At 42.3% G+C, this 23,863-nt stretch overlaps 1 protein-coding gene across 1 annotated transcript; it reads left to right on the top strand.

The window, feature by feature from the left end:
- The first annotated feature begins 14,916 nt into the window (after positions 1–14,916).
- Positions 14,917–19,681, top strand: PENK (proenkephalin). Its single transcript, XM_075495716.1, has 3 exons — positions 14,917–15,164; positions 15,700–15,841; positions 18,721–19,681. Exons 2-3 carry the CDS (start codon positions 15,704–15,706, stop codon positions 19,384–19,386), a joined length of 804 nt encoding a protein of 267 aa, XP_075351831.1. The 5' UTR covers positions 14,917–15,164; positions 15,700–15,703; the 3' UTR covers positions 19,387–19,681.
- The last annotated feature ends 4,182 nt before the right edge of the window (positions 19,682–23,863 follow it).

Raw genomic sequence — 23,863 nt, 5'->3', positions numbered from 1 at the left:
GGTTCATTAAGGCAAAATGGAAAGAGAGCTAAACAGGCAGCTGATCTTTAACAAGACTCCTCTCCTTATGCAAAATTCAATGAAGTTGTGTTCAACTTCATTTTAACAACACATTATATATGCACTATTTTCATGGAATTTACTAAAGGGAAGTGTCTCAGGAAGATATTTATTAGACCTTAGCACTGATTTATATGATGATTATCTGAAAAGAATATTTTCTATGCTGGTGCTAGCTTGAAATGTCATAAATGTGACCTTTTAATTATTCTTAAAATTAATCCTTTCTGATATCAGTGGTAAAAGGATGCTAGGTGTTTTTCTTCTTCATTTATTGATATGATTCCTCATTAAAGAAATGTTATTTTCACTCTTCATCATCTGACAACAAAAAAAAAGGATGCCTTTGCTTCTCAGAGCAGCAGAGAGAGGGCTGGACTTGAAAGAGAAACCAGTGTTTCTATTTGGTATTTTGCAATGATAAGGACTTATTAAACATGGCTTTAGCCACATTTATTTATCAGCTGCAAAGGCTCTGTCTCTTTAAAAGCCAGCTAGTATGAACTCATTCTTGGGTACATGGGATTCAAATAAAAACATAAGAACTTATTACTTGTTTTATTTCCTCTCTCATTATAAAAGTAATGTTAAATATCTTTTTGTATATTGAATAAAGATAATGATGGTAAAAAGCATTAGCCAAACACGGGGACATATGCACTATTTCTTCAGGGAGTAGTATACGACAGACAGCAACAGATTAAATTCACACACAGCCGCGCCACCTCGCCCATGTACCACATTTTGGCAGGAGGAATTAGTTGTAATGTCTGTAACATTACAACACAGAATTAGATTGGAATTTTCTGGCATATTTTGCATAAACTACTAAAATCTGTAAAAACTGAACATAGGTGAGATGAAACCTAAAATCTTCATGGTTTAGAGAAGGCAGATATGCTCCATGGAACTCCTCAAAAGAATAATAATGACCATTCAAAATGCATTAAGCTATTGCTGTTTCTGTACGTACTTTGTGCCTGCAAGCTGCTGTGCGCAGGTCAACATCACCTGGCCACCATTTCCTTCTGAGCTTCCTACTAAGTTTTTTGGAGTATCCTCTGCCATTTCAGCACTTCGACTTAGCCAGAAGGTTCCTTGGTGTTGCCTCATCATTGGCGTGTTTCACTCAGCAGCCTGAGTGAGTTGTGGCTTTTGTACCTTTGTCAGTGGCCCATTTACTCCAGCACTTCTATGTGCCAGCAGGGATGAAGAACTGTTTTCTTCCCTGTGCCTACAGATGAGACAGGTAGGGTTATGTTTCAGACTTCCAGGATAACATTTTGTTTAAAGACCTACGCATGATAAATAAACATGGGTTCTCATCCCTTGAAAGTCACCTTTAAAATAAGAATAATAAACAATTCTCTGTCACTGAGATTTTTATTATTAGGCAAGACTTACCAAGATAATGTGCTGCCTAGCCTGCTATTGACTCAGTTTGAAATCTAGGTTACTTTCCAAAGATTGGTTCCATATGGACCGATTTACTATAGAGAAAATTGCTTTTCAGTTTAAGGAGTACATATAACACTATGACATACAGTCTGAGATGGAGAAAAGCTATCCTTTGTGCAAGTAATCTTATCTTATCAGATCTGTCTTCAATAAACCGAGATGGAGGGAGTGATGGATGAGAAATAATTTACTGCTGAGTGAGCCTCTGCAAACTGCAGCTCCAAATTATTTATCAGAGTTTACAGAGTTTGTCTTGGATTTGACAAATGTAGACACATCTTAGACAAAGCTCTGATTGCTTTAACTGAAATCTATAATCACATACATTTATTCTTTACTTTGTCTGTTTTGCATCCTGCTGCCTCTCTGCTGCTTCTGCTAAAATGAAAAAGCTGAATTTCTTGCATTAAAAATTTATGTTATGAAAACTTGATATTTTCTGTCTCCTGTCCTTCAACAGTAAAAGATATCATTGCTTAATCAATGGAAATAAAATTTCATATCCATGATGCTACCAACAGCTTCTTAGACATAGCTCTCTTGTTTTCATAAACAATTCCTGTGACAGGCAGTTAACATTTTCTGATTATTATCTGCTGTTACCTACATTTTTAAAACGTGTTTACAGAATTGATTTGGAAACTTCAAGAAAATGAACTACGTTTTTTCCCTATCAACATGAAGCATGAGGAGTCATCTGTAATAGAACCAGTAAAGCTGCCATGTGACAGTAAAACTCAAGCAACAGAAGGCTATAGCTGACTTTAAAATCTATGTAAATACCTATTTAAATAAGAAGAATTGTTTCACTGGTTTATATATGTATATTTATAGGATAAATATGCAACTGCAATTTAGCTGAATTAAAATTACAGGCAGAATCTATAGCACATGAATTTTGTGTATGAGACAATGGAAGTCCTTGAAATCCACGTACACCAACACTTAAAAATGTGGTCACATAAACCGTGTTTTGACAGCAAAAGAGATGGTCATCTATTCTACAGTGCTGCCTGAGATGCAGCACTGTAAATGTTAGATGGGAAATGTCATTCAAGAGGACAAGGAAATGGGAATCACAAGGCTCTGATCTTCTCACTACTCATGCACAACCTTGGCTTAAAGCAATGGATAATCCTTATGAGATCAGGTTATGGTACAAACCTGAGATAATGAAGAAATGTCAAATTTTTGCAAAGGTCACCCTTGAAAGGTTTAGTAATCTGAAGTAGGTCTTCAGGTGAGGATCACCTCCCCCATATTTTTAGAGGACATGAGAGAAAATCGACAAAGTAAAACCAGAAAAGTTCAAAGCATGTAGAAACACACAGAAGAAGTAAATGGTATATGGGAAAAAAAATAAATAGGTTGATTAAGAAGGAGGCAATTCAAGTAACATAGCATCAGTAGGAAATGACATAGACGAACGCATCATAGATGAACACTATGACTAGCTTGTTCAATGCAAGTGCTTCGAGATGTTTGGATGGGAAGTGTATGGATACAAAAAAACTGAGTGAAACTGTACTGAATTTTAAAAGAAATCAAATTTCTTTTGATTCTTTCAAGATAAACTTGGCTTTGCCAATAGTAACAGAATTAACAAGGTCTGCAAGGCTTATCTTCAGTATATATTTATGGACTTACAGGTTGTGCTGGTTTTGGCAGGGGTAATTTCCTTCATAGCAGCTAGTATGGGGCTATGTTTTGGATTTGTGCTGGAAACAGAGTTGATAACACAGGGATGTTTTAGTCACTGCTGAGCAGTGCTTACACAGAGTCAAGGCCTTTTCTGCTCCTCACCCCACCCCACCAGCGAGTAGGCTGGGGGTGCACAAGAAGCTGGCAGGGGACACGGCTGGGACAGCTGACCCCAACTGACCAAAGGGCTATTCCATACCATATGACGTCATGCTCAGCATATAAAGCTGGGGGAAGAAGAAGGAAGGGGGGGACGTTCAGAGTGATGGCATTTGTCTTCCCAAGTAACTGTTACGCGTGATGGAGCCCTGCTTTCCTGGAGATGGCTGAACACCTGCCTGCCCGTGGGAAGTAGTGAATGAATTCCTTGTTTTGTTTTGCTTGCACATGCAGCTTTTGCTTTACCTATTAAACTGTCTTTATCTCAACCCATGAGTTTTCTCACTTTTACTCTTCCGATTCTCTCCCCCATCCCACGGGAGGGGAGTGAGCGAGTGGCTGGGTGGGCTTAGTTGCCAGCTGGGGTTAAACCACAAGAAGGTACATTCTCATTGAAATATACTGTGCATTAAAACATCAAAACAGGAGGTGGAGTGACCTTCCCTAAACATCCTTACTGCACTGATATACTGTTCCCCACTGTATAATTAAATCAACTGGCTGAAACTAAATCAAGCAATAGGGGTGCCACCACTTACCTCATACGCATCTTAATTTGGGGGAACAGTCTAAGCACTTCATAATGTTAAAAGCTTCTCCTGAGAAGTACATCAGATGTTAGCTCAGTTTAATGTCACTGTTCACATTCATGCATCTATCTTCTTCTTCTCTGACTGTTTTTCTTCATAATAAAGCAGTTATAAATCATTGTCTGTAATGGAATTAAATCAAATGATGCATAGCAACTAAAAAGATCAGTGCCATAAAAACTGGCAGACTGGAAAAATATTAACATGAGTACATGACACGCAGACAAGGAAAAGTAGTTTTGAACTTCATCTAGAATACAAAATATGGTATCACTGTAGCTACATGAATTTGGACCAGCCAAGATATTGGCACTAAATTTCTAAAAGGTGACACTTTGTGCTCCTTGGCCACAAAATGATTCCTCATGGAACTGAGACATGGTATCTTAGTTCTTAGGTAGAGATTAAGTAAGATTAGTCAAGGAGGTTGCTCTGAACAAGTGGGGAAAGGTGGAGCACTGAAAATCTCTCATGGTTTCATGGGTTATTTTATTAAAGAGAGAGTTAAATGCTGGTATTTTGGGGCCACTCAAGAAGCCCAGATTACCCAGCAGAGTAAATTACCTATAACCCTTTCCTCCCACTCAGAAAAAGTGGAACAAAAAGGAAGAGTAACCTGGAGGGTAAATATTAGCATGGGTACTAATGCCATGAGTTTCTTTTCTGTAACATATTGCAATTGCTTTCTATTTTAAGTTGATGTTAAAGAAGCAATGATCTATAAAAGTAGCAATTATTTAATACTTAGATCACTGCACTTCAGATACTATTCCCCCGCAACTTTCATATGTTCTAATTTATAACTCAGCTAACTGCACAACAGATACTAATCACAACTCAAACAAAGTGAAGTGTTTCTTTTCACAAGATCAAGGAGGGAGTACATGATTAAAACTGAACCTCTCTCTGTTTCAAATAGGCTTCCTGGAACTGAATATCATATAGCCACATATAAACTAGCCATAAACCTCTACAGAAATGAGGAGTTTTACAGAATTACATTAATTCTGTGTTTGTAAAATGCATTTGAAAATACCAGATTCAATTTGATTGTATTTTTCTTTCAGAGAGAAAGGATTACAGGAAAGTTCTCACCCTCTAAAAATATATGCACTACTCATTTCTGTGTGTGCATCGGCGGACATTACTGAATTCTGCACGTTCATAATGGTAAGCTTGTGCAGAAGCTCCAAGTCATAATTTAATTAAACTTTTAACTGAAGACATTATTAAGAGGTAAAGTCACCACCTTTATTTGAACTTCATATTGCTCCATACTACTTATATTTAATTGAGCATTTTCATTGCAATATTTGATAAAAGAAAGCTCATTAATCTGTATCTGATAAATTAAAAATGTACTCACCCTTTAAAAAAATAGAACTTACATCTTTCTCCATTATTCTCCACCCATTTTGCTGAGTATTTGCAATGTCTCACATTACAGTTCCCTTTTTTGAATGGATATGCAATAATACAATTACTGTATTGTACTACAAAATATTCTCATAAATAATACCTAAGCCACAGATGTCAAATAAATTAACACTGTCTTTTGTTTTCATTTTTCTCCTTATTAGCTTAAAAACTATGATAATCCATAAAGGGTCTCCCAGTCACCAGTTTTCAATTAGCATTCTGTTGTCTAACTTTTTGATGGAAAACACTGGAGGTGTAAAATAGAAAATACACTCCTGTGAACGTTAGCAGAGAAGGCAGGTAGCTTATGGGAGAAAGGAAGATGTGATTTTGACTCAAAACACTGAGGTTCAAAAGCAATTGGTGGGGTTCTCATCACAGTTAAGCAGCCAAACCAAGCCCCAAAGCACCAGCCTTAGATTTCAAACATTGGGTTATGTCCACACAGAGTACATTTTTATTAAAATGGATTTCTCAGACTCAAGTGCACATTCAGACTATGCAAAAAAAGAGAGCAACCACTTTTCTCCTCCAAAGCTCCTTTCAACTGCCCATGACAAAGGATAACACAAACATGGATGTCAGACTAAACCAGATGATGGGTGGAAGCCTTTCACCATAAAATGAAACAACTGGCAGAATTGAAAAGCATAATGTGCCTTATACTTTCTCCTGCCTCTGTTTTCTGTTGCTGCAGCTCCGTTCTTCAAAAGAACTAATCAGAGGAGATGTTAATTTGGCCACAGCCCACCACATGCAAAGACAGGGAGCTCCAGCTTGGACGTAGAGGACCTGGAGGCCATCAAACATCCAGAGGACAACGAGTGTGCAGACAAGATCAAGCAGAATTCACTGGAATGGTATCTGACTAGCGGACCTCCACAAGCACTTCATTTTTAAAAACTTGGAAATCACACTAATGAAGTATTTTGTCTGACATTTTTCCTCATGAGCTCTAATTTTGAGCATTACATGTATAGTTACAGTTTACTGATTCATAGTTATAGTTTACTGATTTATCGTTAGTTTACATCACACATCCTTTCAGTAGGTTTACATTCAAGTTGTGCTGGGCATCCCATCTGCAAGTTTGTTCCTGAGTTCATACATGGTCTTTGCAGAAGAAGAACCAGAAGCTCGGCTGCTGAGCGCAGTCAGAGACTCCATTGTTGTCCTAACAAAACCAGAAATGTATCACGGACAAAAAAACTTGACATCTCAGACATATTTAGAAGGCAACCAGCCTGCATATTCTGTCAGTGATGAAACCTGACATGGGTCCCCTGGGGACCCCTCCACCACCTGCAGGTACTCCTGTACGTTTCTGCACTGCCTAAACAGGGGTAAAAACAATGGGCTAAGGCTCAAAATGACAGTCAGCTCTTATGTATGGGAATTACTTTATACACCTCATCTTCAAAGGGAAGCAAAGCATCTGCATGACAACATGCAGCTCTGTCCCCAAGTGCTGAAGCCAAGAGCTGAACAACCAGACTGGAGACAACACTCCCCCTTGCCCACAAGCACCCTGACCCCCTTGAAAGCCTCCCACTTCCTTCTGTTGCTTTGCAGTGGTATTTTCATCAGGTGACAAGCAACACAGATGCCAATTATTTTTGCCACACGATTTAGTTTGCTATCATTTTAAAGATATTCATTAATATTTATTTTTGCAATCTTTCGAATAATAAGCTTATCGCTTTTCAAAACTAAACCAACATTAAATGAACCAGCAGGAAAACACCAATACAGAAATCTCCTCCAACTCCTGGCATCACTCTGTTGGCACACACATTACGTCCAGTTTTAGCACAAAGTATATACCAGACCAATCCTAAATATTCTGGAAATTGCAGCCTAGTTTAATCATAAAAAACGAGACGATTAGACAAATGAGTCATTTTATTTATTGCCATAAGAAAATAGCAGAGCACTTTAGTCAACTTCGTAGCACAGAAACTTTGCTGCTGCATTTTTGGAGAGTAGTCCTCATTTCAGTAAATGATTTATCTCTACTCATCGTGTCCCATGACAAAACTCCACCTCATCCTGAAGATCTGGGTGAGGTGACAAGGCAGTTACTAGGATGCTCTCAGAAGCAGGTGGAGAGTCTGCCTCAGCCACTGACCAGCACTGCTGCCTGTAGAGAAAGGGGGAATACACACCAGGCAACACAAGAAAAGTCAGAGGAAGATAATCCGCTTGAGGAATGTTTTATGACATAAACTAGCCTAATCTCATAAAAACTTCACAGCTGTGACTTTCCCCATTCTACCTCATTCTAAACTCAATTTTTCTTCTCTGTGAATTATTTGCTTACAGTACGCATTCTCTATACCCAAACTGCTGAGGCACTTGAATAGGTTGAAGTACTTAGTAATAGGTTGAAGAACTTATTTCTGCTTAAAATATGTTACTATTTCAGTATTGTGAGATTTGCATTATTTTATATTCTATGTCTTTTTTTCTGAAATCTTAGCATACACCAGTCTGTTTATCTTAGATGTGTCTGAACACAGTTGATTAAATCCTAGGGTAACAGTACAGACAAGGGACATGGCAAAGGTAGTTCAAGTCACTAAGTTTAAAGTCTAAAATATCTGATATTTTAGTCCTGTCCTACAGGTATAAATACTATACCTGATACTTTGAATTAACTCAATCAAAGGCTATGGAATAGCATCAGCTGCTTTGTCTAGCAAAATGCTGCCAAGCCAGGCATTATCAGGTCATAACTGGTAGCTTTTACATTGCATTAGAGGGAAGTGGTAAATCCACCACTTTGAGGTGACACAGAAAGCTTTTGGCAGAACTAGAAAAGACGTGACAGCACTGGCTAGCTGTGTGACAATGTAATTCTGACCACTTTCATATTAAAAACAAACCTTGTATTATACCTCCACTTTAGCAGCGGTTGCCACCCTGATTTTACAAGCTTTCAAACTGACAAAGGAAAAGCAAGGTATCATGATAGCAAGGCCATATAACAACCAAAATGCGAGCTGTATCTCTGGAAGGTGGGAAAGGAGTCAACCACAAGGCAATCTCTTCCAATACATGTATGTCATCCCAAAATAATAAAAACATCTTACCACATCTGTCATTTTCCTTTAGTATGCATTGTCACTGCACCTACATTTTCAATCAATGTGATAACTCTTCTGCTTCCAAAATCATTCAGGACTTTCTCAGCCTCTGCATAAATTTAATCTTCAGATTAAACCTGGGCCCCAGTCAAATTCACAGCTTCATCTTTCATGAAATATTTTCACCAGTTCAGTACAGGAAAAGCAATAAGGGCTCAGCTGGCTGAGGTCACTTTTTAGTTTCTGGAGTGTTCAATTATGCAGCAAGAGAAATGAAATTACTTTCAAGTATAAAGCAAGCAGCTTTAAAAAAAAGGATTGTAGACCAGTAAACTGAGAAGGGAAGGGTCAGAGTTCAGTTTCCAGGTTTTTTAATAGAAATACCAAGCACAAAGAGGTACAAACAATGGCCAGTGGAACAGGTCAAATATGTGTAAAATGAAGAAATATGATGATGTTTCTTATTTCATTTTCAAACACTCTTAGGATGTTTTCTTATGTCAACATCTTCTTCCCTGTCCTAGCTAGATAACTTGATTAATTAAACCTCCAGCTTTCCTTCTTATGGAAAACACTTTCTGGACCATGATTGAATTCCCAATTCACATAAAGCAACTGAAAATCATTTACATTGGAAGAAAAATGGTGGACCTTTCACATGGTGCTTGTGAGAACCCTGTGCTATATGCACCTTTCCCACTCCATTTTTTGCATGAACGTCATCTGTTTAGTATTTGCAGTTCCGCAGGGATTACAACTGTGGCTGTAGCTAATCTAGAGTGAACTCTACCGTAAATGAGCATAAAGTTGCTTTTGCAGCTGAGGAATTTAGCCCACCGTTAGACCAAGGTATGTTGTAAGAGCACAAGAGGCTCCACACTGCTTGCACACGGGCTTTGTGCTACAGCCACAGCAGGCTGTAAGGCAGCAGATTCCCAGCGTGGACGAGGGAATTTCCAGCAGAGGTATAACGAAATGAAGTACGACCCTCATTGCTACCCAGATCACCTCTGGGGAATACCTCCAGCGCAAAAGCAGAAAATGGAGAGCACACATGGCCCTTCGCTGTTCCCTTCACGGCCCGGAGACGGCGCGAGAGAGGTCGTGCTCAGGCCATGGTGGGAGCGGAAAGGAGAGAGCTCGGTGCTTGGCTGTAAAACACTCCCTGTTGGGCTGCTGGAAATCACAGCAAAAGCCAACGCTGTTTTAAATTACGTCTCTGAACTGCCCGAAATATGGGAGTTTCAAGTCACCTCTGCCTGCCCTGCGGCACCAAGCTGTGCCCCCCAAGGAGCGCAACAAGAATCCAGCCAGCCTTCATCCTGTCTGCATGTAATGCGTCAGGCTCTCCTTACAGCTCCAGTCTGCAAAAACAACTTGTTTTGGATGTTGTGCTAAAGTGTGAACACAGCACTCCCCAACTGGACAATAAAATATTAGCAATGAAACTGTGAGGCTGGAACTGGGGAAAAAGCTCCACAATTCTGCCGTATGAATGTGAATAATAGGAAAATAGTTGAAGCTTGCACTCCTGATACATTATTTAGACTCTGCTTGTTTGTTTTTCTTAATATGACTGAAATGATCAAAATCCCTCATTTACAATTTTCAGCTAATCCTTCCACATATGCATTAGACACTGCAATCCTTTTCATAGATGGAATCTATGAATTGAATTGTAATTTGAGAAACTCATCCTTTGTAATTCATGGATGAGTTTTCTTAATTAAAAAAATGAGGACAAATCACTCCACTCGTGAGTAGTTATTGTCTTAAATAATAATCACTGTGCCTGGATTCCATCACAATGTATTTTGCTACTGAGCACCCTGTTTTCTTCTTATTTTATGGGAAATACCCCTCCCATGGCCTCTGTGGAAATGAGCAACATAATAACAAATACGGATTTTGTACAGTCTGTTCTACTTACTCTGCAGCACATTCTATTTACCGCAGTTCAGGCCTGATCTCAGAAATCTTTGAGTGCACATATTCGTGTGCCTGTGAGAAACAATGAAGCATGTAATAAAGTGAACCTCCATGTATCTCCACAGAACAGTACAAACTTCTCTGCTTCGTTCTTATCTTGCCTGATACAATCGCAGGTAAACAAATACTCCAAAAATTGTATTTGTTGTATGCTTATACCGAATGCATGTCACACTCTTTATTTCACTCGGAGAAAGTAGTGTGAAACCTCTTCCCCCCTTAGAAAGCTGCATGGCATCAGCCATGAGACAGGGACAGTAGCTGTCAGTGCTCTTTCAGTGAAAACATCTCCTTATCGCCACTAGATCAACGCAAGGTTTTGCCTTCTAAAAAAGGTGTAATTTGTTCAAGGGCAAAAATACCATTAAGAAGACCCAGCTTTGTCTGAGATGAAAAGTTTAGCATTCCAGTTCTTCAAACAAGATTGTCGTCAGCAGCCCTGAGCAGAAATGTCTGCATCGTTGGTATCTTTCTTATTTCTTCACATCTTAAATTATACACCTAGATGTTTATTAAGGGATATACAGCGATATGGGAAGCACTGGAACATCTCTGTCCTGTAAAGGTACATTTTGGGCAATGCCATACCAACTGTACATTGAGTATCTCTCTGTATTACGGTTCCTCTCTGCTTACATTAGACAGAATTTAATAAAGATATTTAAAAAGTAGCGATGCATACCTTATATCTATAGATTAATAACTCATGTCTCTAAATTACTTTGATGTTAAGTTTGGTACAGGAGAGTTGACCTGCAATGCCTTTCTTGACTTTGATATCAGTTATATATGTTCCCATTAAAAATTAAGCCTATTTAGACTGAGCTAAATGGAACCTGACTGTTTGGTCTTAAGAAATGCTGTGACCTTTTGCACTGAGCTGAAGAAAATAATCAACATGCTGTTTACATTCCCTATTCCTCATTTCAATTCTATCAAAAAGGCTCTGTGTTGCGAGAAGGGTTGCTTGGAGTGCTAACAGCATGTTTATTTCATATTTCCATAAATCCATCTTCTTTTAATGATTTTATAGCAGCTCGATTAGCATGATGAGTATAGTTTGGAAAGGAAAGCTGGTCCTGCAGTAAAGATACTGATGTGAAATCCAAGAGAGAGAGATTTAGTTTCTAACTCAGCTGCCCAGTTTTGGCAAGACTTTGTAAAGTCATTCAAATTGTGTTCTCGATCAGTAAAAGGAAGATTATTTCATCGTGGCTTCACCTTGTTCTAGCTTAAGTCTGGGAGTCTGGACAAGCCATAGGACAACAGGGCCCTTGGGGCTGCAAGCACTACTGTAACACAAACAGGTTTCTTTTGGCTGGTATATTTTGATGACAGATAAAAAGCAGCTGGTGCCCATGGTAATCCCAGATTATATAAATGCCAAAGTTTTTATCAACACCAGGACATTTTTATTACAAAGTTAGTAGGGAGCAACAAGTTATCATCTTTACTGCTGTGAAAAGTGTTCTCTTTCCTTTTATGCCTCCCTATTTCTTTGTTTCTCAGTCCTCTGTTGCTGAGGAAATATTATCCTCCACTCCTACAGTGAGTAATTTTCCTTATGTAGTTTTTGCTTTGTAGTATTTTGTCAACATTTTCCAAATTCTCTCCTGTTTTCATCCTCTCTCTGCAAAGCATACTTTCCCCACAAAAAACTGAACTCAGACTGGGAATTACAGAGCTTTCACCTGCTGACAGTGGGAAAAGTGAGCTCTTCAAGAAATATTTTCCTAATTACTCCTTCCTTGTATTACTACTCATTCTCTGTGAATATTAGCATCTTCCAGGAGGAAGGAGAGGACTCTGTGTAGCAGGCACTGCCACACCTAGTGGGAAAAGGGTAAAAGGAGAGCCCGGCTGGGGCTTGCTTCCCACTCCCCCCCCTGCCAGGCCCCGGGGACCCTCACACAACCTCCGTAAGGGTGCAGGACGAGGACCAGTGATAGAGAGGAACCAGCCAAAGACTCAATGGAGAAGCAGACGAACCAAAGAGTCAGGGATATCTGTAGCATTTCCAACAGCCACAGCTGGATTTCTTCTGCCCAGTGCTGGCTGTGCACGGATACCTCTCCTCTCTCTCTTATGGTGTCCTTGTACCTGTGCATTTCACACCCGATCTCTTTCCATCTTTTCCTCTTCCCTGGTCCCCACCAGCAGCCATAAGACTTATCCACTGTAAAATAACCCTCCCCATTACTCCCCTTCTACACAGAATTTACGTGCCTTTTATTCGGTCCTTTTATCTGCTTTACTCTTACTTCATCCTTTGTCTTTTCCTGTTATAGTCTGTATTTTACCTACAGGGACTACCTGCACCTCTGTACACAGTGAGATTCTGACACTGGCTGGGTTTTCATCACAACAAGATTAAACACAATAAGCGACATTCGAGTAATGCAGGACATGGCAGACTGAGCAGCTGAGTGGGCAGGCTGAGCATGGACACTCGTGCGCAGAACGATCAAAGCAGGAGTCAGTCAGCCCAGGGACGTGGGATGTATGCTGCAGGAGGAATAATCAGGAGGCTAATGGGCTATCTGTCCTGTCACACCATGCTGACTATTAAGAGTGCAAGCCAATAAATGATGGCAGAGCTGAGGGACAGTAACTGACCCAGAGGACTAACCTGACAATGTCCATCACAAAAAGCTCTGCTTGTGGAGAGCATCCTTACAGCAAAAGAGGGACCGAATGTGTCACCTCTGGAGTTAGTCAGTGCTTCCCTAACCGTCTTAGGAACAAACTTTAGAGCATTCCTGCTGATTCAGTCGCATGGCAATTTGCTCATTGCTCCAAATGCAGATCCCTCACATGCTAACATAAATACACCCACTGGGATCATTTTTAAAATGTCTACCTCTTCTCTTGAGGGTTCACTTACAAAGTTGGCTGATATTACTACATAAACAGAGAGCCCGATTCTCTTCTCACGTAACACTGAGTATACGCAAGAGCTATGTCTTTGGCTTGAATAGATGTATTTCTGACAATCCAGCCATTCATTTGAGCGTCCTTAATCTGAGTCAGATAGCTGACGTAAAGACTAACAGGTGGCAGAAAGCACAGTTTCCATACAATAATAGTACTAGATTTTGTGTTAGTTCTGAAGGATAAAGACCTGGCTGTATCTCAGTTACCAGGTAAGTGTGTGACATCGATGTACCGCAGGATTGGGAAAGGCAAATGATATTTGAGGAGGTAGAAATTGAGGTGTCCTCCTCTTCCAGGGGAGATAATTATGCATTAATGCCCTAATGAAATTTCTGCCGACATACTGTGTACTGTTCCCACCACTCATGCCCAGAAATGATGAACTCCAAGTACAGCAAATGCAGGGCAGAACATTTACATGAAGAGGGCCTATCTCAAGACAGAAAGCTGAAGAGCACAGTTGGTTCACTTCAGCAAAATGAGGACTAGGGAGAATAATCCCACCCCAGAAACACACCAGGAAGGGGAAAAATGCTCTTTAAACTGAAGGACAATGCTGAAAGAAGATCAAATAAATATAAACCAGCTAGAAATAATTTGGGGCTGGAAATACAAGGTGGCTTCTGACAGCCAAAGAAATGCAGCTTAGCACGGCTGGGGGAGAGCCCTCTACAAACAAGAGGTGTCAGAGATCAGCGTCATCGCTTTACGCCAGTTCCCCAGGACGTCAAACGGAGCAGAGCAGTGAGCTGCCCCAGCTGCTGGGGTCCAGAACCTTGCAGAAGCGCTTGGGTTTTGCCTCTATCTGGTTCCTTCCTATTTGCGTTTTCCTGGTCACCAAAACTGTGAAAGTATGGCAAATCTATCCGTACTTGTGAAATGGCAATGTTTCCAAATCAAAACCCTTGTCTCCTTGCTCGCTCTGGCAAAACCTGCTTCCCGCAAACACAGCGTTTTACACCCGAGGCCAGGGAGGGAGGTGGAAGGCACGCAGCCGGCACTTCCAGCACCCGCGGCTTGGGGTTTTGGCAGGGTGGCGGAGAGAGAAGGGCACCAAAAAAAAAAAACCCCAAGCCAAAAACCCCCAAACCCGACCCCGCTCCCCGGCGCTGTGCAAGGCTCTGCAGGGAAACTGCGCCCGCCGCCCCGGGGAGCGGGGCTGCCGCCGAGGGGCTGCCGCCAGCCGCGGGGCGCCGCTCCCCCCTGCGTGACTCACGCCGATGTCTCATCCCCGCCCGCCCCCGGTGAAAACTTCCCCCGGTAACTTTCCCCATGCCGGTCCCCCGCTCCCCCCGACGGCACGGGCACCCCCCCCCCCGCGCCCCCAAGCCCCGTCGGAGTCACTGACGGGGGGCAGCGGCCCCGGGGGGGGATGTCGTAGGTGCTGCGTCAGCGGGAGCCCGACGGCGATTGGGGGAGGCCGCGCTCTCCCCGCGGTCCCTAATTATAAAGTGCCGCCGCCGCCGCCCGCACCCGCTCCGCTCCGCTCCGCAGCGGCGCGCCCGGCCCCGGCAGCGGGCGCTCGGCTCGGCTCGGCTCGGCTCGGCTCGGCTCGGCTCGGCTCGGCTCGGCTCGGCGCCCCCCAGAGCCGCCCGCACTGAAGCTGTCGGCAGCCGCAGGCTGTGAGTTCCTCCCCCCACGCCCCCTCCGGGCTTTCTCCAGAGGCCGCTCGGCCTCGCTATAAATAATAGCGGCTCCGACGCCGAGGCTCCAGCAAGGCGCAGCTCACTCCCGAGCAACTCCCGGGAGCCCCGAGGGCAGCCTGTATGTGAGTGAATTGCTCTGCCTGCGGGGGGGGGGGGGGGGGCCGGGGGCGGCTCTGCCGCGGCTGGTGCTCGTCGTCGGGGCGGCTACTCGGGGTGCTCCGGTGGGAAACCCTTCCCGGGAGGGGCTGCCGTCCCGTCCGTGCCGCGCCGGTCTCCCCCTGAGGCGCGGGCTTTGCGGGAAGGGCGAAATGAAGTGTTTTGGGACGAGCAGTTTCACCGGACGGGAGCTTCTGGGCGCTTCATCCTTCGGGTCCGCTCCCGCTCCGGACGCAGATCTGTTGCCTTGCAGCTGCCAAGCGCCTGCTTACCTTAAGCGCCTGCTTACCTTAAGCGCCTGCTTACCTCGCAAGCGCAACGGCCCCGGCTCCAAAAAGCCTGTGAGTTACCGGAGTTGCGTGCGACCCAGGACTTGGGTTTAAACCGCCGCGGCCGAACAGTTTCGTGCCGCCTTTTCCCGCCCCGCAGCCGGGGCAGGCAGTGCCGGGGCTGGGAGCGGGGGGAGGCGGCTGCCGGCTGACCTCTCTCTCCTTCTTGCAGCCCCATGGCGTTGCTCCTGAGACTCGGCTGCTCGCTGCTGGCCCTCAGCACCTGCCTGCTCCCGAGGGCGCGGGCGGACTGCGGCCGCGACTGCACCGCCTGCGCCTACCGCCTGGGACCCCGCGCCGCCATCCACCCCCTGGTAAGCGGCAGCGGGGCCGGGGGGCCGCCCGCCTCAGCGCCGCGGAGACCCCTCGGGCGGGTCCCCGCCCCGCCTTAACTTTGGGAGGGGGGAAAAGGGGAAGGGGGCAAAGGAGCGAGATAACAAAAATAAGCGGTGGGGAGGCGGCCGGGGTCGCTTGGAAGACCCCTTTTTGAAGGGGGGAGGGAGGGAGGAGCGGGCCCCGGGGCGCTGGGGAGAGGGCGAGGCGGGGGGCGGCGGGGGAGCGGGCGGCGCCGGCCCAAAGCCGGCGCGCCCCGAGGGGACACACGCAGCCCCAGCCCGCCCGCCCCTCCCGCTGCCCCTCAGCGAGCGGCGGCTCTCGGGGGGAGCAAGGAAGAAGCCGAGTGAAAACGTAAGGGGAATGGGAAATCTGGCCGGAGAGGGCAGCTCTGCAGGGAAAGGTGGCCGGCAGGGCGGGAGGAAGCCGGGCGGGACGGGGGGGTGGAGGGTCCCGACCCCCGGCCGCGGGCTCCCCGGCAGGATGAGCTCTCTCCAGGCAGGAGGGCTGTCGAGCTGAAAAGCGGTGGATCTGCCTGAAATCTCACGAAAAGTGGGGTTCAAGCCTGGTTTGAGTAGCAATACTTCCCGCTGCCCTTCCTCTTTGCACGGTGCTGCACAGCGTTAGGGATATGCCTGTGAAAGGTCCCCTTGACATTGTCTCCTAAGAGAAATCATGCTAAGAAAACTCCAGAATGCGGGATGGGGGGGCGGGGGTTATCTGTAATTTTGATGATATTGAAATTATTTAAAAGTATAGTCACAGAGGCAACTCAACTTGAAATTTAAGGATTGGGGTCAGTGAAAGTCTGGGGTCCCCCTCTCCCTGAAGAAGGTGGGAACTCAGGCTGCCAAGTCCTTTGCCAGTGGCACCTGTGGTTCCTGACCTCAAATAGATGTGTATTGAGGCATCATGCTCTCAGCACGTCTAAATGATCTCAAAAGTCTTGTTCCTAAGGTGTCATTGATTATTTGGGAGCACACAAAAGGAAGGATTGGACCCTGTTCTTACGCAGCGCTAGGAATCACTGAGTACTTCTGCTTACTCCAAAGGCAAGGACTCACTCTTAACCACAGCAGGTTCATAAGGGCAAAATTCTTAGGATGGCTAGCAAAAGAGTTTTTTGCTTACATTAGCTTTCAGTCAAACTTTAGCTTTAATGTCAACTAGGGAAAAAAGTGGTAGTTTGCTCTTTTGGAGGGAAGGATACATGCTTTTCAGAGTATGTGTTGTGGGTGTCTATATTGATATTCTCTCTTGTACACCTGTAGTGTACCTTCAAGAAAGAATCAAAGTCTCACTCCATAACAACACTTATTAGTTGAAATGGGAAAATAAGCAATATGCCGTACCATGTATTCCTCATACACGTACAAAGAGCTTTTAGAAACAAATGTTTCTAGTAACATAACTGAGTTTGTCACATTGTATCTGTAAGATACAAGATTTATCATATCGTACCTGGTCATTCACACCTATGAGATAGCATATGTTACTTTGGCCATAGGGGGTTATTTAAACCAATTGAGAAGGAAGAGGAAGGGAAAAACCTATTCTTGCTTTGATTTAGAGCAATTTCAAAGTCAGACTGAAGCTGAGATCACATTCTCTTTACGGTATAACTATAATATAGATCAACAAGCATGTAGTGCCAGTTAAAATAAATAAATTATTGTTGCAAAATGCATAAATCCCTTTAATTTTCTTTTGATCATATCAAAAACCATATGTAAATTTCTCAGACTAAAATGGGGCTCAACAGACAGGTAAGGCCAGAGGTACAGAGCTGGTCAGTTAGCTATTAGAGAAAACTGTGCTGGGGTTTAATTTCACACTTTTAAGGCATATCGAGATCCTTAGAAAACATCATCTATAGGCAGAAATGTTTCTCTTATTGAAAATATTGATGATTTCTTGTTTAATTATTGTGGTATAAAAACCATGGGCAAGAAAAAAAACCACTGGATTCACTTTTTTTCCAACTGAAGAGTGTGGCTTCACAACAAGTAAATTCCCCTGACACAACAGAGATAGTAGCAGCTAATATATATGTTATTATCTTTACATGACAGGTTACAAGATACGCATACAGGTATTGAAAACTTTTTTTATGTCTTAGCCTGAAATTTTTTCATTACAGTCAGAAGCAACGCAGCTTAGGAATTTTCCCCCTCTTTCTGATTGTCACTACTTTCTATGTCAAACTAGCAAAACCAGAAGTTTAATCCTGCCTAAGAGAGCCTGTATTTCTGCATTTGAATTGGTACACATTTGAAAGATCTGTTCCACGAAGAGAAACTAACAATAACAGACAGAAATATAGCTTTAGAGCTGTGCAGTGTGTTGAAGATACTGAGCAGGACAGTACAGCTGGCTTCTTTGCAATGACAATGCCAAGTAACTTCTTTCCTAAAATTTCTGAATGTTACTTTTAATTATGAAGACTGAATACACTCCTATACTTTCATTATGAAGCAAACCACAATTGGTTTTCAGCTTCACAGTAGTAAATTAAAAAAAAAATCATAACAACGCACCTGAGCGTAAGGGAGGTGCAGGAACTGTAAGTGTGGCTTCTTTTGAAACAGAAACATAGGGGCACCTTGACATATAGGACCCTTGATCCATCTTGTCTGGTATTCTGTCTCTTAGAGTGGAGACTACCATGTACTTCAGAGAGGGATATGAAGAACTTCAGAACAGTTAGGAAATCAGCTGTTCACGAAGAGCAGTCCTTCCAAGCCACTCACAAGGAGAGGCTCGCTCATGGTCTTTTAGAAACAAGTAAAGCTAAGACAAGGTGGCAGTGAGGTGCTTGTTACTATCAAATCGTTCTCAGTAAACCACGTCCGTTTTTCAGGCATGTACACTAGAATGCGAAGGAAAGCTGCCTTCTGCCAAAGCCTGGGAGACCTGCAAGGAGCTCCTGCAACTGGCAAAGCTGGATCTTTCTGAGGATGGCAACATTGCTCCAGGAGACAAGAAAGAGCTGGATGAGAACCATTTGCTTGCAAAGAAGTATGGAGGCTTCATGAAAAGATACGGGGGGTTCATGAAGAAAATGGATGAGCTCTATCGGGTAGAACCGGAGGATGAAGCTAACAGAGGAGAAATGCTGGCTAAGAGGTATGGAGGGTTTATGAAGAAAGACTCAGACGACGATGCCTTTGCTAATTCCTCTGATCTGCTGAAGGAGCTTCTAGGAACAGGAGATAACCCTGAAGCGGGGCATTACCGAGAGATAAATGAAAACGACGGGGATGTCAGCAAAAGATATGGAGGCTTCATGAGGAGCATAAAGCGCAGCCCCGAATTGGAAGATGAAGCCAAAGAGCTGCAAAAGAGATACGGTGGTTTCATGAGAAGAGTGGGCAGGCCAGAATGGTGGCTGGATTACCAGAAACGATATGGTGGGTTTCTTAAGCGCTTCGCCGACTCCATTCTCCCTTCAGAAGAAGATGGGGAAACTTATTCCAAAGAGGTCCCAGAGATGGAAAAGAGATATGGTGGATTTATGAGATTTTAATACCTTTCCCTTTATCCCTTTTGTCCTAAATGAGAAAGACTGCCTTATTGGTCATAACTTATTGTAACGTGTTGCTTGTACTGTACAGTTTTTTACTGTCCTTGGTTAATGATGCAACCTGCGGTCTGTTGTTTCAGGTTCTGTGTTATTTCAAGTCAAGTAACTAATTTCTGTTTTAGTCAAGTTTCAGTCTGTATTGTAGTTTCCATGCTAGAACTATTTTGATTACTGTATCCATTTTCTTTAAAGAGGAAGTACATCTAGAGTTGCTTAACTGTATATACAATAAATTCTTCATCCTAACTGCATCACTTCTGAAATGCTATTTATTTTCTCAGTCATTTAATCAAATATCATCTCAGTTTCTTTAAGCAATCAGAGTAATGCCAACCTCTTTTCTGTAATTACAGAATTTGTACTGCACACACAATAGCTGAAACAAATTTTTGTCTTTAGTTTTCTCAGTTTCTTAGCGTACTAGAAGAACAAATATACTCTAAAGCGGATATAACTGTATTTGCTCTAACTGCTCTCATTTTAACCAGTAGGCAGAATCAATGTTTAAAGCCTAAATTTATAATTCATAGTGTTCAGCCAATTCACATGAAAAAAAAATCAGAAGCATGTTTGACTTAAAGCACTAAAAATATTTCTCCAGTGCACAACACAATGCCACGTTTGATTAGTTACACCTTTTATATCCATCCAATATAGGATTGTACAGTTGGCCTTAGAGTTATAAATACTAACTAAAAAAACAGTAAGTCAGTTAGTGCAAAATTAACATGACCCAAAACTGCATAAAAAACTTCAAAATCCTATGTTTGTACATGGTACAAACATCTAACTGGGATCTATGCATGCAACCCAAAACAGGAGTTAGGGCAAGCAACGTGGAGGAGTAAGTCTCTTCCAAGGTTGAACAGGCAGGTGGCAATGCACAGGGAAGGGGGATGCGACTTTGGTTCTCTGAATAAAATAGCAAAGCTGAACAGTCCTCATGCCTTCCATTATAATTGAAAACCTCTCCAGTCAGACACTTTCTTGCTTTAATAATTATAATTTAAAAGAGGCAAAATTAGAATAAAATCTAATTTCTTCTGTTGTCATGGAATTTCTTAACTTACGACTTTCAGTTATGCCATCACTTAGGGGCTCTCTAACACTAAAGTGTTCTATCATTCTCAGTAATTAACATTTCAGATGAAATCAGCTCAAAATGTGCCAGTGAATCAAGCAAGGTTTCCTGAAGTCCACTTTACTAAATCACAAATCAAAACTAAGTTTGAAGATAGGGTCTACTGGGCTGAGAGGTGAAAAAGGGCATCTCACTCTTGGTCCAAGTTCTGAAAGGGTCCCCTAATTTTCCTCTTACAATATATTCCTAGGACTGTCACTTCATTGGAAGATTATTGAAACAGTGGTATTGCTTTATATAAATAAAAGCAGAAAGGAGGAAAGCCTGATGTCTGGAAAGAAAATTAATTGCAAGTGTATTCTGAAGGAAGAAATGTCATCCTGAGACCAAAACCCAGATTATACATTTCCTTCCCCTGGCTTTTTTCATTGCCTTGGCATTTTTACATGGTGATCAATATTCCAGAGTATGATCAAATATAGATAGTATCACTGGTCTGAATACTGAGTAAGTATAACAAAAACTGAATATGAACAATGAATAGTGGAAGGGTCTAGACCAGTCAAAGAGACTAATGCCTCTGCCTGAGGAACAGAAGGAAGAAAAAGATAGTCTAGTTGAGGTTGAGGCAAGGATGAGTGGGGCTTTTTAATAGGAACTGCTTAGAGGAAGGAAGCAAAAAAAAAAAAGGATTCCCTGAACCAAATGGAGTTCACATACGGGAGCAGATCATGAGGGAGAAAGAAGCTGATGAATACAATGATTTCTGAATACCAAACTGCATGCAGCTGGAGCTTTGCCTGAAAACCTAAGCTTAAATCTTGGGATAATGAGGAAAGGTCATAGTGCCATTCCCACATCTCAGATGAACTTGGCACATTCTATGAGCTGAAATATGCAGAGCATAACTTTGAATTTCCTGGGGTTTTTTTCTGGTAAATGAATACGTAGTATGATATACAATAAATATAAATAACTACAAAATTATTATTACAATAATTATTTTGTAATTATTTCTAAATAATTATAATAATTTACTTTAGAATTGTTTATAACCGTATCATAAATACAAGTAACTATGACATCGGTGTTGTTAGCTGTTTCAGATAATGTTTCCCAAGATAGAATATTTATAAGAACAGAAACATGTTCTAATTTAATATACTGAAATAAGTATTATTAAACTGTGTTCAGCATAGACTCTAAATATGCACTGGCTCATTTTAATTCTGAAGGGAAATCAATTAACAAGAACCAAAGTTTTCAATGCATGGTGTATAAGGGCCTCTCTGTCATTAAGGATGGTTTTGGAGGCCTACGTATAAGGCAAAATGACAAATTCATAGCACAACTCCACAGTTCATGCATATATCTGAGTGCCACAGAAAGTTTTCTGTACAGCCTTCTTCCTCAAGCACTACAGAGCTCAGCTGGACGCAAACAGCAAGATTCCTTCTTATGCCAAAAGGAGCATCCCAGAATTTGCAACTTAAAAGGCAAATGAATGGTTAAGTTCCCTGACCCTAGGTTGCTTCGAGAATGAAGAAATTCCTAGCACGGGTTAGCTGGCCCTGAAACCCATTTTATTTACAGTAATGTTCTGGGACAACCCCAAGGAGCATACCGCATTTCTGGCCTTTTAAAACACTGAAGTGAGATCTAAAAAGTCACACAGAGAACAGTGAAACCACTTCCCTATCAGAGTCTTAAAACTTTCATACTTCTCTTCAGTTCTCACCAAGGTGGGGGATTCAAGCATCACCAAAGAGATCCCTCTACCTGAGTAAGCATTGCAGTCTGGTGTCTTTCTCCAAGAGCAGCCACTTCGGCAGTGCACAGACTTCATCTTTTCTTCTTCCTGCCACCTCTTGGAGAAATCCCTTTGTCAGCTTCCACTCACAGCCTTGGCTGTAATTTCACCACCCACAACACTGAGGTTTGCTTTCTAACTCAAACTGTGAAAGACAGTTGTGTACATCTAATTGGAGAATGACTGAGACCTCCAGTCCTGACTATGGAGGTTAGGTGGCTATTTTTAGGTTTTCTGCTTTTAATATTTTGATCATAATCCTTTGCTTCCCACAGGATTAAAAATAGTTATACATATCAACAGGAATGCACTGATTAACACATCATATCTGTATCATAACTGTATGTCATAATATCATAACTAATATTGCAGTTATGGACCACTACTCCACCCACCTGATAAGGGTAGGGAGCTATCATGAACATAGCTGTAAGCAATGAACAGGGTAGCAAAGCCAGCTGTAAATCATTAATCCGAGCATTCAATTACTAATCCCATCAGCCTCATTTAAAGCATTTAAACTGACAGTTGCATATCCAATTAACTGTCGCTACAGAAAACGAAAATGCTTAGAGGTATTTGACAGACAAATCTTTACTGGCCCAGCAGGGATTTAGACTGAATTTGTTTAATTAGATTGTGACTTTACCTAAATTGAGCATTTACTGTAATCCTTGCTGAAACCATGGAATGAAATCTCTCAAGGTTAAACAGTCATCACAAAAGCACATCACTCTGCTAAATAATTAGTTAGAAGCACGGCACTGCTTCCTCAAGGAGAAGGCTGGCATATCCTTGTACACAGATTACGAGTGCTAAACCTTTCCATAGCTATCCATGTCTGTAGGTATACAAGGGCATACGTGACCTTTGCCTCTTGCCTTTCTGCCATTACTCCCTTTCTCGCCAGTCTTCTCTAGCCCAACAGTGACTCTTTGCAAAAGATCCTATCAACCCTTTATTTTCCTACTAAATTTAAATGTATGCATTGACTTGCACTCCAAGTCTGCGGTGAGATCTGTGTGCAGACCTCTGATCAGAGCTCATCTCAATTCCAATCCATATAAAATTACAGGACACTGAGTTATGAAAACTGTTCCTACGCTCCTATGAGAATCCGCATCTTAACTCTTAGACTTAAGGCCTCTGGAAAATATTCTAAAACACTTATTCAGGTAATGCTTTTTCTTTCTCTCATGAGCAGAAGACAATGGCAGCAGCAGTATAAATAATAGGTGAATTTCTCTCATAAAAGCAGTTGAGGCAGATAAGCCACATAAGCCTTTCTTAGAACATATACACCAGCATTTTTCATTCATGACCTGCAGTATAAATGGGTTTTACAGTGCAACTTTCACATTTCTCTACATTTGCATCTTCATCTCTGCAAATAACTAGCTGGCAAGGGTGGGAAATGGGGCTGAAATTTCAACTGCACCACATTTCTCCATCTAGAAAAATATTCCGAAGAAGAATATCTTTTTTATTTGTTGTTAATACGGCATAGCTGTCATGCTATGACAGCTAAC

Source organism: Mycteria americana, chromosome 2 (assembly GCF_035582795.1).
Source record: "Mycteria americana isolate JAX WOST 10 ecotype Jacksonville Zoo and Gardens chromosome 2, USCA_MyAme_1.0, whole genome shotgun sequence".
In the NCBI taxonomy this organism is placed as follows: domain Eukaryota; kingdom Metazoa; phylum Chordata; class Aves; order Ciconiiformes; family Ciconiidae; genus Mycteria; species Mycteria americana.
Note: the sequence above shows the minus strand (reverse complement) of the source record. Positions and strands in the feature narration are given on the sequence as shown.